Source organism: Saccopteryx bilineata, chromosome 2 (genome assembly GCF_036850765.1).
Source record: "Saccopteryx bilineata isolate mSacBil1 chromosome 2, mSacBil1_pri_phased_curated, whole genome shotgun sequence".
Taxonomy (NCBI): Eukaryota; Metazoa; Chordata; class Mammalia; order Chiroptera; family Emballonuridae; genus Saccopteryx; species Saccopteryx bilineata.
The window spans coordinates 23,330,976-23,346,742 of NC_089491.1; the positions used below are offsets into that span (position 1 = coordinate 23,330,976).

The 15,767-nt window shown below is 35.1% G+C and overlaps 1 protein-coding gene across 1 annotated transcript in view; it reads left to right on the forward strand.

Moving 5' to 3' along the window:
• Positions 1-15,767, forward strand: part of SHOC1 (shortage in chiasmata 1) — a 64,431-nt gene that overhangs the window by 32,414 nt on the left and 16,250 nt on the right. The window contains 7 exon segments of the mRNA XM_066254671.1: positions 444-620; positions 4,085-4,189; positions 6,288-6,466; positions 7,437-7,509; positions 11,792-11,861; positions 12,728-12,906; positions 14,564-14,681. Of these exon segments, the coding sequence (XP_066110768.1) occupies positions 444-620; positions 4,085-4,189; positions 6,288-6,466; positions 7,437-7,509; positions 11,792-11,861; positions 12,728-12,906; positions 14,564-14,681 (901 nt within the window).

Below are 15,767 nucleotides of genomic sequence, written 5' to 3' on the forward strand. Positions count from 1 at the left end.
TTTATGACCTTTAGATAATTATGCAAATCTTTAAATATTGATATTCTAGTGAAAACTAGAAACAATTTGTCATTGTTATAAATTTGCTTGGCTTAAGGTTGTAAGCTAATAGTTGAGGGAAAAGAAAAAAAATTGCAAATCTCTCTATAAGGCTCTTCGCAGTTGCCATGTTGAGTTAGTTACTGAATAAGTCCTTTCTAATAAACACAACAGCCATAAAATTATACTAATTCGATGGGGGAAAGGGTTTGTTTTTATTAGTTTATTCAGCATAAATATCTTAAAGTAGCCTCTACATAATCTTATGTACAATATCATGATATTTAATTCAGTAAAGAATTTAGATAGAGTTCGGGTTTCCATGAAGTAACATGTTTAATTGTTTGTCAAAAAGAGCACACAATCTTTACAAAAGTACTGCCTTTAATACTTTATTTTTACAGATAGCCAGTGCCAAGCATACTGTTTCCTAGAAGCAACAGCTACTCCTATCTTAAAAAAACTTGGATGCCTCTGTACTCTCCCTGTTGCCAGTTGGAAGTTTGCCACTGTTATTTTTGACCAAACAAGATTCCTTTTAAAGGAACAAGAAAAAGTAGTAAGTGATGCAATTCGTCAAGGTGAGTGCAAAAGTCACATTACTGAAAAGGATGAAAATTTATGTATCAAGTTAGTAAAAATATATAATATGCAGAAATTAGATGTGGATGAAGGATAACTGTAATTGAGCATGTGGCACCCACACACCTAAACTGGAGAATCGGCTTCATCAGGAGAAGAACTATCAACTGGCATCACTTCTTAGTGAAGCTGCAATGACATATACAGGCCAAGGCTGAAGGAGGTTTATAGTTGTTCATGTGGAAAATAATACAATAATTAATAAGTAATAATACAGGAATAAGTTCTGTGTTTCATGTATTCATAAGTGTAAACCTACTTTTGCCCCACCCTGTTTTACTTGACAGATTTCTATTATGGAAACCAAATGAACCCTATTGAGGTTAGCATTTGAACCACCAAGTTTCCTCCCCCAAAATGGGAGAAGGTAGAAAAACAAAACAAAACCAAAAAACAGATTAAAGTCAATTCTGTACTTTTGTTTCTGGCCAAGATGGAGTAACAGCGATTGGATTTAACCTCCTGCTAGAAATACAGTGAGGGTAAAATGACAAAGGCAAAAATATATAAAACCAGACTTTCAGAGCTTACACAGCAAGCAGTGAAGAACAGTGATTCCCAAGAGATGGGAAACAAGTGAGGTGAGCCCAACCATTGCTCTAGTATACTGCCTTGGAAGAGTTGCCAGGCCATGGCACAGATACACGAGGCACAGCCCAGTGGACAATCTGAGTTAAGGAAACAGAATGGAGAGGTCAGGGAGACCAAAGCACCTAGAGTTAAAAGGACAGAATATTAGAGCAGAGAATTTCACATAGAGAATCCTGGAGATCTACAGAGAGCCTCCCTCAAGTGTCCATCAAGTGTCCAGCAGAGTACCCATCACAGAGTAAATATGAGGTTGGAGAACTATCTGAGCTTATGGAAACAACCATCTGAAAGGAATGATGGAATAGTACTCTGCATTCACTCAGGGCAAAGACTATGCCACCAGCTAGTCTAGAAACACTCATGATTTGTGGAATATTAGGTACAGTACTCAGAAAAGTGTGGCCTCAGTAGTGGGGAATAATTATCTCTAGACTTGGCTCTGCTCTGGACCTACCTAACAAATCATAAAGGCAAGACCCAAAGGTTCAAACTATTTTCAAGAAACTTAACTGCATCCCAGAACAAAGTGGAAAAGGATTTATACAAACACAAAAATATCTAGCACCCAACAAGGTAAATTCACAATGTCTGGCACCAATCAAAGATTATCAGGTTTAGTAAGAGACAGGAAAACACAACTCACAATGATAATAATCAATCAAAACAAAGTCATAACTGACAAAGATGTCAACATCACCAGAAAGGGACACTGAGACTTATTATAATTGTATCTCACATGTTCAGTAAGTTGGAGACATAAAAAATACACAAAGCAAACTTCTAGAGATGACACTTCAATGTATGAGATGAAAAAGGCACTGGATGGGCTTAATGGCAGATTAAATATTGCAGAAGAAAATATTAGTTAATTTGAAGGCATAGCAGTAGAACCCCCCCCCCAAAAAAAGCACAGGCAGATAAAAGAATTTTTAAAAAAGAAACAAACAAGTGTTAATGGGCTATGAAACAACTTCAAATAGCATAACATACTATTAGAGTTTTCAAAGAAGAGGCAAAATGGGGGGAAACAGAAAGAAATATTTAAAGAAATAATGACTAAAAGCTTTCCACATTTCACTACAAACCCACAGATCCAGTAAACTCAATGAACCCTAAGCACAAGAAGCATAATAAATCTGCACCAAGGCATACCATAATCAGATTGCTCAAGACCAGTAATAAATAAAAGATTGTAGGTGCAGCCAGAGGAATAAAACAATATGTTGCATAAGAGAAACAAATATAAGGATGACATCAGATTTCTTGTCAGAAATAATGCAAGTGAAAAGACAGTGGAGTAACATCTTTAAAATACTGAAGAAAAAAACCAAACTGGTTTTCTATACTAGGCAAAAATATATAACAAAAAACAAAGTTGAAATAAAGATGTTTTCAAACATACAAAAGCTGAAAGAATTCATCAGCTGCAGACTTACACTGTAAGAGATGTTCTCCTAAGGGTAGAAGAAAAATGATATCAAATCTGGTTTCTCTGTTCTGTTCTCATCCCTTCTAGGTCGTGATTAACTTGTTTCCACAAGTCCTGCCAGGGGCTGGATGTACTACCCATAATTGGTTTTCCTGTTGACTCTTGACTCCCAATAACTACTACATATTTGACTTATCTTTATTTATTTTATTGATTAGATAATCAATTTTCAAGTGTTTTAGCAGAACTCCTTTCAAATAAATATTTCCTTGGGTCCCACTATAGAAAACAGAAAAGTAGAGCTGATTAAATTGGACAGTGAGTCTAGAATCTTGTCCTCTTGGTCTCACTTCTGCACACTGAAATCCAAGCTGTCATTGTCAGAAAGCTCTAGAGCTGCATGGACATAGTAGTTAGACAATTTGCTTGTCCTTGTGAATTGTTTAAATCATTAGACTAATATTCCCAGGTGTCCACCTCCGTTTGATAGTATTGCTTTATGTTATGATCATCTACTTTCAGTTTAACTGTTGGCAAGTTATGGGTTTAATAACTGGAAATCATTGACTTTTGTCCCCACCAAGAATAGAAATAATTGAATATTGTTTGGTAGCAAAAAGAGTATGAGCTCTAAGGTTAGCTGTCTGGGTTTGAATGCCAGCCCCACCATTTATTCACAAATTGTCCTTGAATAGTTACTTAACCTCATTAAGACTATTTCCTCATCTAGCCTGACCAGGTGATGGCGCAGTGGATAAAGTGTTGGACTGAAATGCAGAGGACCCAGGTTCAAAACCCTGAGGTCACTGGTTTGAGCGTGGGCTCATCCAGCTTAAGTGCGAGCACTCATCAGCTTGAGTGCGGGGTTGCTGGCTTGAGCTAGGGATCTTAGACATGACTCCATGGTCACTGGCTTGAGCCCAAAGGTCACTGGCTTGAAGCCCAAGGTAGCTGGCTTGAGCAAGGGGTCACTCACTCTGCTGAAGCCCCCCGGTCAAGGCACATATAAGAAAGCAATCGATGAACAACTGAGGAGACTAAGGAGCCTCAACAAAGAATTGATGCTTCTCATCTCTCTCCCTTCCTGTCTGTCTGTCCCTATTTGTCCCTTTCTCTGTCTCTGTCATACACACACACACACACACACACACACACACACACACACACAAAGACTATTTTCTCATCCATAAAATAAAAATCATAATAAACTTGCCTGATAGGGCCATTATTAGAGATTTAATTAAATAATGACCTTATACTCAGCCTGGCACATAGTAAGCACTCAATAATAACTAATACTTATTACTGTTAAACATTCTGATACATGTTCTAAAATTCTAATGTAAATATAGTATATTTTAGAATATGTTTTTGCTTACTTAGGGCCAAATGATGAAAAAGAAATGACGTTGAAGCATGCTGGTCTCTTACACCTTCTGGTCACAATTCGGGATATCCTTTTAACATGTGATATGGACACAGCATTGGGTCAGTGGGAGAAATTCTTAATTTTCCTTTTCTTCCTATTGAAATATTACATCTTCCTATTGAAATAATAAAACTATTATTTTTTATTTTATGAAAATATGCACCTTATAAGAAACTACATAGCTTCTTTTACTTATGTTAAACATCATATACATTTAAACATAATTATTGTAGAATATATATTTTACTGTTTGTATTAATTACAAGGAATTATCTATAACAGGGAACATCACCTAAAAAGAATAGGTTTAGGATTTCCTCATCTAGGTCTGATATACAGAGAGTCCTAATGGCCTTAAGCAGATTTCATTGTATAATCATTATCATTCATTAATTTTTAGTGTAAGATGACATTTTGCCATATACATTTCAGGTCTTTATTGAATGTCTGTGGCTTCAAATCTTTGCTAAATAAAATATGACTGAATTATTAACAGTAAGATCTTTTGAAATTTTTCTAGTTGTATATGTAAATGAGGATATGAACAACTTGAGTGATAAAAATAAAACTAACTTGAATGTATTGGAAATTTTATGATTCTGGAAATCTTTTCTAAATTATCAATCATTAAAATATATGTCTTACAACCTGTGCTGACACAATGGATAAAGCATCAACCTAGAATGCTGAGGTCAACGGTTCAAAACCCTGGGTTTGCCCAGTCAAGACATATAGGAGAAGCAACTGCTATCAATTGATGCTTCCCACTCCTCTGCCCCCAGCCCTCTCTCTCCCTCTCTCTCTCTCTCTCTCCCTCCTCTCTCTTTAAATAAATAAATAAATAAATAAATAAATAAATAAATAAATATCTCACTATATTACTTCTTTAGATCCCTTATGGAAGGATTACTGAGACTAATTTATTAATGGTATGCTTATAGAATTATATTTTATAATTTAGTTTTTAGAACCCATTTCAAATATAGAGTAAAAATAATTTTTCTCTGATCTCTGACTCAGACATTTTCTCTTAACTGTGACCCAGACAAATATTTCTTTAAGCCAAGGTTTTAGAGATAAGTATTGAGCAGCAGTGAGTTACAATTACACTCTCCCTCTGCAATGCTAGGAGTTCTAATACTTGGTTAGGTATTATATTATCTAGCCAAGTATTAGGACTAAGTTACAGCTACTCTTAGAAAGCCCAGCATGGTGCTTTTCCTTTCTTTTCCAGTTAACTGGGTGTTGATGCTGGATCAGGTTTTCTTATCTCCATCCTCAGATAAGGAAGAATTGGGAGCTATAATTCTAATTTACAATACCTGGAATTAGTCTAAGGGTATAGTGTCACATGGTCTTCTGTTTAGTCACCTGTCTTCATTAGACTTTTTTCGCTTAAATAAAAGATTGTCAGTCCTACTAACAGCTAGACTGATGTTAAAGCATAATAGTAAGACAGAATATCAGATTCCTTTGTATCTGAGCTCCCTGTGCTGTAGAGAGAATACAATTATAACTCACTTCTGCTCAATACTTATTGAAATCTTGAAGTTAGAGAAATAGTATTTGTGGTGGGTTGCTTGAAGCATTTTCACCATCACATACTGTACGATGTAGTCTAGGATTAAATGAGACCATTGAAAGCCATGAACTTGAATTGATTTTATCCTCAAAGAAATGTATTTACTAAATTAAAATTCAGCATTACTATTTAGCTACCTTGCAGAATATTATAAAAGTAAAATTCTTTTTGGAAAACTAACTTCTTAAGCCCAAACCATTATGGGTAACCTAACTGCCTTAGTCACTTCTTGTGAAGGGCCTTTTCACTCCTCTGAACCTCTGGAGGTCAAAGAGCAAGTTCGGTTGTCCTCTCCTTCCCTCTCTCTAGCAGCAGAAGAAAGGTCTGTGTGGGTTGAGCTGCCTGCCCTGCCCCTTCCAGAATTCTCTATATTTTCCCAGCTTTCTGATTTCCCAAGCTAGCAAACTGGAAGATTCAAGGTTAAAGATACAGAGTTTCAAAATCAGGAAAAGATTAAAGGAAAATTGAATTCTTTTTTTTCTATGTTAACTCTTATTTTCTTTCAGGTTTTTACCATGGAATTTCTCAAAGAACAAAAAAATCATGTTTCTTTTCCCTGCTTTTGTTTTTAACAGAATATTTGTCAAATGCAAAAGATGTGTACAAAAGCATTTTAGGCTCATATTTGGATACCATTTGGAGACAGCTAGAGATTGTACAGTTTATTAGGGGGAAAAAGCCGGAAACCAACTACAAAATACAAGAATTGCAATGTAAGATGCTAAATTGGATGAAAAGTGAGCCACAAATTAAGGTAAGTACTGGAATAAAGCAGATAGTAATAATTAGCTTAAATAAGAACTGGATGTGCCTGACAGGCGGTGGCGTTGTGGATAGAGCGTCAGACTGGGCCTGCTGAGGACCCAGGTTCAAGACCCCGAGGTCGCCAGCTTGAGCTTGAGCTCATCTGGTTTGAGCAAAGCTCACCAGCTTGAGCCCAAGGTCACTGGCTCATGCAAGGGGTCACTCGGGTCTGCTGTAGCCCCCTGGTCAAGGCACATATGAGAAATCAATCAATTAACAACTAAGGAACCACAATGAAGAATTATGTGTCTCATCTCTCTCCCTTCCTATCTGTCTGACCCTATCTGTCCCTCTCTCTGACTCTCTGTCTCGCCCACAAGAAAAAAAAAAAAGACCTGGATGTAAGATAAAATTTTGCGTTTAATTATAATATAGTCTATATTATTGGTCCCTTGACCGTTTTCTTAAGTTGACAGAAAAAAATGAGACCTAGAGAAAGGATGATTTGCATCATTATTTGTATGTCTTCAATTAAAAAGTAATTTTTACTATATACAGTTTTCTATGCACTGCTTCTCTAAATCTCAAAAATTTTGTCTGGTATTAAAATTGAAATTGATTTGTTGTCCTCAGTCCACCCCCCCCAAAAAAAACTGTAATGGTAAATATGAAAGTATAGTATCAAATCATTGGTTTTACATAATACAGGCAGAGACAACTTATGTCTAGATAGAATCCCCTATATGGGAATAATTGAAGAATGCTAAGAATATCCTACTGCAAAATGTTTTCCTTATTAATATTTAATCTTACCAGAATTTATTCCTTTGTATTTTAAGTATGATATCTTTTACAACACAAATATTTACTTTGTAATCTTATTGTTATTAGTTTTATGTAACCAAGTAAGTTTATTTTGTCACTGTAGCAAAACTATGAAAAAGAATAATACATATATGAGAAATTCTTACTTTTGCCAGGTGCTGATTATTTTAAGAATGGCTTCAGATAGTGAAAAACATTTACTCATTGAAATCCTTAACAAAATGGAAGGTAGGCAGTTTTTAATTATGCTTCATTTGATAACATATGCTTGAACATAAAAATGTATTGTTTCTGACCAGGTGGTGGCTCAGCAGATGGAGCATTGGCTTGGGACACAGAGGACCCAGGTCCAAATCCCTGAGGTTGGCCCTGGCCAGTTGTCTCAGTGGTAGAGCATCTCCTGGGGAAGGCCTGGGTTTGATTACTGCTCAGGGCACACAGGAGAAGCTACCATCTACTTCTCCACCCCGCCCCCTTCCCTTTCTCACTCTTTCTCTCTTTCTCTCTCTTCCTCTCCTTCAGCCATGGCTTGATTGGTTTGGGCAAGTTGGCCCTGAGAATGGCTCCATGGCCTCACCTCAGGTGCTAAAATAGCTCAGTTGCTGAGCAACAGAGCAACGGTCCCAGATGGGCAGAGCATTGCCTGGTAGAGGGCTTGCCAGGTGGATCCCAGTTGGGGGCATGCAGGAGTCTGTCTCTCTGCCTCCCTGACTCTTACTCAAATAAAAAATAATAATGAAATAGAAAAAGAAAAGAAACCCTGATGTTGCCCACTTGAGCAGGGTAGCTGGCTTGAAGCACAAGGTCGCTGGCTTGAACAAGGGATCATTGGCTCCACTGGAGCCCTCAGTCAAGACACATATGAGAAAGTAATCAGTGAACAACTAAGGTACTGCGGTGAAGAATTGATGCTTCTCACCTCTCTCCATTCCTGCCTGCCTGTCCCCCCCCCCGTGCTAAAAAAAAAAAGTATTGTCTAACTAAGTTTTAATTAATATACCATAAAATTTGTCCATTAAAAGTAAATAACTCAGTGATATCTAACCAGTTTTTAGATCAATCTGGACTATAAATCTGCAATATAAATATACTATAATGTACTTATACATATTAAATGTACTTATGTGTATATCATTATCAATTGATACCTTTTATTGAATGTCTACTAGTTGCTAAATAATTGTGATTACTTACAACAGCTCTACAAATAGGTTTTATTAACTCAATTTTACAAATATAGAAGCTGAAGTTCATAAAGATGATGTAGCATGATGAATCTTACAGGTAGTAAGTAAGGGAATCAGAATTTGAACCTAAGTCTCTCTTGTTCCACTGTCATTCTTCAATTCATTCTTCTACTGACTGCTGCTCCCTCTGCCATCCCTTTCCATCTTGTGCTGTGAAACCATTTTCTTATATGTAAACTCTTTCTTCTTCACCTCCTTGTCTTAAGTAACACTCAGTTTTCCCCACATGACACTGCTTCTCCTGTGTTCTCATATAGACGCTGATGATTCCCTCTCTCTCTCTCTCTTTCTCTCTCTCTCTCTCTCACATGAGATGAGATCATTTCTTGCTTTCCATTGTCTTTTCCAAAACAGTATTCCTCCATCCTTTGAGGCTGTGCCATATTGCCATACCATTCTCTATCTCTCCATATTGCTGTGATCTAGTAACCACCTGAATAACCCCATTATCCATGGACAGTTGTACACATGGCTCGTGGTATTCTCTTTACTCCTAGTCCTGGCATTATTTCAGGTGTTAAAGGTGTTAATCAACACCCTGACCTTATAGTTTCGTTGGCCTCCACAACAAAAATGATACTCACTCTTTGGCCATGCCATTGACCTTGCAATAATGCAGAACTGCCTTATCTCTGAACTTTAAACTCTGATACATTGCTCTGTCTATAGCTACTTCTTGCTCTTTCATGATCTTCAGCGTCTTATAGCTCTATAGTATGTCAACTCCTTCTTTTTGTTTCAGTTTTTTTTCCAGACTTGGTGAAGTGACCATTACTTTAATTAGCCCTGTCCTTTTATAGTACCTTCCATTTAAATCTCAATTCTGAATCTATCATGGCATTTAACATCTCTATTCCTACACAGGAGCTGCTGAGCATTATTGGAGAAAATCAAATAGATTGGTGCCATTACAAACTCACGTTCTCTAAACTTAATATGGGCTCTTAATACCTCTTACCATTCATTCTATATTTTATTTCCCATTTCTATCCTCCTAATTCTTGTACCACAAACTCCTACCATGCCACTTACCACCTAATTTTTAGAAGGGAATTATGCCTTCTAATGTTGATTTAATCAGAGTTTCCTCCCTACAATCCCTACCAAATTTGCCCTTATTTCTCTGTTCTTTAATCCTTCCTCCTTTCTCTTTAGAGGATATGAACATTTCTTTGAAAACCAATCCTTCCCTTCTGCTTTGGACCCCTCTCTTCTTGTAGGCTCAAACACTTGCTTCCATTGGTTATTTCACAGCCCAACCTTTCTGTCTTAATAACGACTCTTTCCCCAAATCTTTAAGTGTTCCAGTATTAAAAATAAAATAAAATATCACCCTCAACCTTAGTCACCCTTTGTTCGCTATTTCTCCTCCCTCTATAGACTGCATCTTTTGCCATCTTCCAAAGTATTTTGCCTTAACTCTACCAAACTATTTATCATATTGTTTAATATCTCCATGCCTTTACACCTCCTGTTCCTGCTGTCATCATGCTCTTCTCCCTTACTTTAAAAATTAGTTAAAACATTTGTTCAGGAAGCATTGAGTTAAATGATTTTCCTCTGTGCACTCAGGGTCTTATGTGCATACTTCTAAGGCACTACTTACCACCCTGGGCTATAACTCTTAACAGTTTTCCTCACTAAAAAGTCAGCTTTTGAAGGATAAAGACCAGGTCCTAATCTGTATTCCCTAGTTGTGGGGTTGAGCCTGCCACAGTTGTCTGGAATCTGGGTAACAGGAATTTTTAAATTTTAATTAGGAAAATGCTGACCAATGTTAACATTAAAAACAAAGGGATTTGGGTAACCAAAGGAATATTTTTTGTGCAGAACCTTAGAAAATATTCCTGCCCCATGAAGAACACTTAACCCTACTTAATGGAGCACCTTTTTCTTTGATATCACTTAAAATGTAGTGACAAATGATTACAGTGCATAAATCACTTCTTATCTAAGCTTCATGCTGAACATCCCTATCTCTTTGGGCATTTGGGATTATACCATCACTACTCTTACTATTTTATTTCAGCAGGGTCTGCTGACACAAAATATTGACTTGTACACTGAAAAATGTTTTTACTTCATAACTGGCAACTATTTTCTATACCTAGGAACTAGGCCCTTTTTTTTGTCTAGTGTTAGAAAGTGAAGATGAGGTTCTATCATTCTGTTTGCAAGATCCTAGTAGTACAGTCAGCAAGCAGTCTGCTTTGCAATCATAGCTAGTACAAATCATTTAAGGAGATTAGCTTTTAAATAATATGACCTTATAAGTTAAAAAAGGGAAATCATATTCCCTTCCTTATTGCTACTAAAACTATGTCGCATCAATTCAAGTAAATATAAAATTATTAAGCATTACCTTATCCTTACTACATCATACCCTGTGAACTTTACAGTTGACAAAGTACACTAATAGAGTGTAGAATTTCTTTGAACTAGAATTAGCTATTCTTAATTCTGTTTGTAATAAACTGTGTGGGTACAAAAAATTTTTAAGTTTATTATATTTTGTTTAAAAATTAGTAACATGAAATTTAAATTGAAATGCAGTCTCTTGATGTTTAGTTATGCACTTAAATTTTTATTAGAGAGAAAAGGTAACATCTGCCATGATAGATTTTTTTTTTAGAGACAGAGAGAGAGAGAGTCAGAGAGAGGGATGGAGAGATGAGAAGCATCAATCATTAGTTTATTGTTGCACGTTGCAACACCTTAGTTGTTCATTGATTGCTTTCTCATATGTGCCTTGACTACAGGCCTTCAGCAGACCGAGTAACCCCTTGCTCAAGCCAGCGACCTTGGATTCAAGTTGGTGAGCTTTTGCTCAACCAGATGAGCCCGCGCTCAAGCTGGCAACCTTGGGGTCTTGAACCTGGGTCTTCCACATCATAGTCTGATGCTCTATCCACTGTGCCACCTCCTGGTCAGGCCTACCATGATAGATTTGCACAGAATTGGTAGTTTAATTTGGTATTTACAAATTAAATTTTTGATCCACTTTATTATTTTACATAATAAATTAAGAATTTTCATGTTTATATACACAACATACATTTACACAGAATTGTTGCCCATGGTTTAAACTTTCTGATACCCTAGCCTTAGAAAAATAATCCCCCCAATTGTATTTTAAGTAGTTTCCTTGTTCACAGATCTTTAATTCAATTTTGTGGTGGTGAAATATATGACACAACTTAAAAATATATATATGAACAAAACACTGGAAAACCTTCCTTTCATTACTCTTTTTTTTCCAACAGGTTTAACATTGACTGTCCTACCTTCGAACAACAAAAAAGATTTTCTGAAATCTGAAGGTGTTTTAAGTGGGTAAAAATGTATTTCTTCATCTATGGGGAGGAAACATCTGAATTCCACAGGAAAAACACAATTTCTCCTAAAATTTAACTTTTAAAAAGGATTTATGCTAATAATGAATTTAGTGTCAACTTGTCTAAAAATGATTTTTAATTGGATTTATTGGGATAACATTGACTAATATAGTTAAATAGGTTTCAGACTTTAAGTGTTTTTATTTTGCCTTATTTTATATAGAAATTATTCCTAATATTGGATCTAAACAATAAAAAATATATATAAATTAAATAGAAGCCCATAAAAGCTAGACATTTATACCTTTTAACTTCTATCTCTCTGGATTGCTTTGGGTAGAAAGCAGCAGTAGGGAATTTTAATTACAGTAGGTGCTATGTTATATGAAATTCAGAGATGGGAAAGATAACCTTATGATATTTAAGTATCCATCTTTTTTTGTTGTTAAATCATTTATGAAGCCCATTGAGAAAAAAATAACACCATTTCATAGTTGTTTGGTAATATTCTATTATATCGATTCCCAAAGATTAAAATCTCACATTTGTAGGAAAATGAGGTTGATTTTTCATGATGATTTGCTTGTTATAGATTGGACTCAGGTAATAAAATTAAGGTCCCTTGCATTTGTGGATGTCAAATAGTCTATAGTTTTTTATATTGGGTTTTAAAAGTATGATCATTAAAAAGAAAGAGATTAGCACAATTAAAGAACAAATCAAAGAAAGTACACCGATGCTTTTCCAAGATAAGTAGGCATAGACTAGAAAACAATAAAAAAGCCCAAACAGTTATCTTTTAGCAGTTCAAGTAAAAAATGGTACAAGAATCATTTCCATTTTCATGACTTTCTTTTGTCTCAGTACAAGTTCCTGTGTAATAGTAGATAACAGATGTATTGGAGCAGATTTCCCCTGGGGTGATTTCTCATTTGTGGTGGAATACAATTACGCAGAAAACTCTTGTTGGACTAAGCACTGCGAAAAATTGAATATTCCATACATGGCCTTTAAAGTGATTCTTCCAGACACAGTTTTAAAGAGTAAGAATATAAACTAAAATTCTTTCTTTGTTCCAATAGAATGAAAATTTTCTGATTTCTGTTTCTGATCTATGGAAAGAGAATAAGCATTAGAAGTCTTGAGTTTAAGTTCTAATCTTACTACTACTATCTGTGTGACTTGAACAAGTCCTTTAACTACCTCTTACCTCATATTCCTCATTTTAAACTTTACTGATTAGGTTTAACTTCTAAATTTTACTTATAATAACATAATTTTATCACAATTATATCTAATATCAATCTGATACTTTTATTAAATAGTATTTTATTGAATTTTAGAGAAGAATCTTGTAACAGTATGTTGACTGATTCAGCAAACTTTTAATAAGCAATAAAGAATTGTACAAAATACATAGAAAAGAGTCTAAAACCACTTGGTGTATCCTTTGGTTTCTTTGTGTTTCTCACTTCACATGACTAAGGATGTGAATCCTGCGATTAAATGAAAAGCCTGTAGATTTTTACCCCCAGTGCATCCTTTCTTTCAATATTTTCCATAAGTTACTTTCTATCCACCTCAAGTATAAGTGGGAAGTTTGAATTCTGAGCCATTCTAACTCAATTTAAAATATATACCATAATTATTATTTAGAATCTTTGATATTTAGAACTAAATGTTAAATTGATTAAATAATTGGAACATGGGCCCAAGAAAAGATAAAAGATAACATTGTTGTTTGTATTCAGAGGCTTCTTTCATTCTTTCAAAGATGAACTTAAAATGTTCAACTAATTTCTTATTTGATGCATTTATAATGCTTCAATTCTCCACTATTTTGCTGTAAGTTAAAGTAGTGTTATATCTTATAAATCTTTATATACTTGTTCTAAGAAATTAGAATTCCAAGAAGTAAAATTAATTGCTGGGTTAAATATACATACATTTATATATTGCAAAATATACTTTCAGAAATGCTATTCCAATTTATATTTATGCAGATAGTGTGAGAATATTTTTTCCATATCTTTACAATAAGTAGGTTTTATTAATCTTTTAAATCTTTGACATAATTATAGGCAGAAAATAGTTTACAGCTATGTTAATTTGCATATTTTATTATTCATATATCTTTATCTGTGACTTGATCTTGTACAGCCACTCTGTTGTAAATTGCCTCTTTATGTCCTTTGTACATTTATCTATTGAGGTATTTATTCTTTTCCTATTGATCTGTATCACTTCCTATGGGTTATTCCCTATGGGTTATTGTGATCAATATATTGATGAGTTTATATTTATACAGCAAATATCCAATATATATTTAAGTGAATAAAGCATATTTTAACATTCAGGTAGATTATAAGCCTTTTTATCTTTTTTTAAAAATGAGTATATATGTGTGAGAATATACATAAGTAAATATATAGAAAAAGCCTAGAAGTATATATTAAACTGTTTTTATTATAGTTTTAGTAAAATCTGTTAACTGTTTTTTTTTAGGCAGTAGGATAACATATGGTTTTTATTCTATTCTTCAGACCTTTCTTCATTCTGATTTCTGATTTTTTACAATGAACATGTTTTATTTTTATATTACTCCTTGAACATATACCTGTTACTCTCATGTTTAGTAAGAAAATAGAAAAAGCTGAGGAATGAGAAAAAAGAAATATTTATAAATTTTCTCTTATTTAGGAAGCAACTTGTTAGACAGTTTTGGTGGTTTTCTTTTGGAAATTCAGATTCCATATGTGTTTTTTGCATCTGAAGGACTTCTTAATACTCCAGAAATACTTCGGTTGCTAGAATCCAAGTAAGCTATTGACTTCGTAACTTTAGCAAAGATATATATGTCCTAATGGCTAAATGTTATTCTATATATATATAGCACTCTTTCTCTTAGTCAGGCCCAGTATTATATATCACACAAGAATAATCTTCCAGAAAGTTTATGTCAGTACATTTCTGTCCCTCTGGTATACCATCTTAATTCTTAGATATTTCTTTTGGTAATATGGGTAAATTTTGTGGAGAAAAAAATGTTATTGTTTAAATTTACATTTTAATTTCATTTTTTGTTACTGCAAATAATATATTGTGTGGATATTTTTTTTTCTTTGTATTTTTCTGAAGTTGGAAACGGGGAGGCAGTCAGACAGACTCCCACATGCGCCCGACTGGGATCCACCCGGCATGCCCACCAGGGGCGATGCTCTGCCCACCAGGGGCATTGCTCTGTTGCAACCAGGGCCATTCTAGCACCTGAGGCAGAGGCCATGGAGCCATCCTCAGCGCCAGGGCGAACTTTGCTCCAATGGAGCCTTGGCTGCGGGAGGGGAAGAGAGAGATGGAGAGGAAGGAGAGGGGGAGGGGTGGAGAAGCAGATGGGTGCTTCTCCGGTGTGCCCTGGCCAGGAATCGAACCCAGGACTCCTGCACGCCAGGCCGATGCTCTACCACTAAGCCAACCAGCCAGGGCCTGTGTGGATATTATTATGTGAATTATATGGTCATATTTTTGGTCATTGGTAATATTGAGAATGACTATTCTAAAAAAAAATAGAATGTCTACTCTTATTTAGAGGACTTTATTAATACTGCCTGTGAAACAAGGCTATAGGTCTAAATAAATTTTCAAGTTTTTAGACCTTTAGTTTTAAGATCATACCAACACTGAGCTATTTAAAATCATATAAGACACTTTATCAAGGCACACAAGTTGTCATAGGAATGTTAGACATTGGGTTACATCTCAAGGAGGCTGTGAGGCATTCACAGAAACCTCTGAACTAATAAAAGGTAGTTGAAATCTAAGCCAGTTTTAATAAGAAAAGAAAACTCTGATAAATGCAGAATGTTTAGTCTCATAGCATGATGTTTTGGTTTCATTGACTATTATT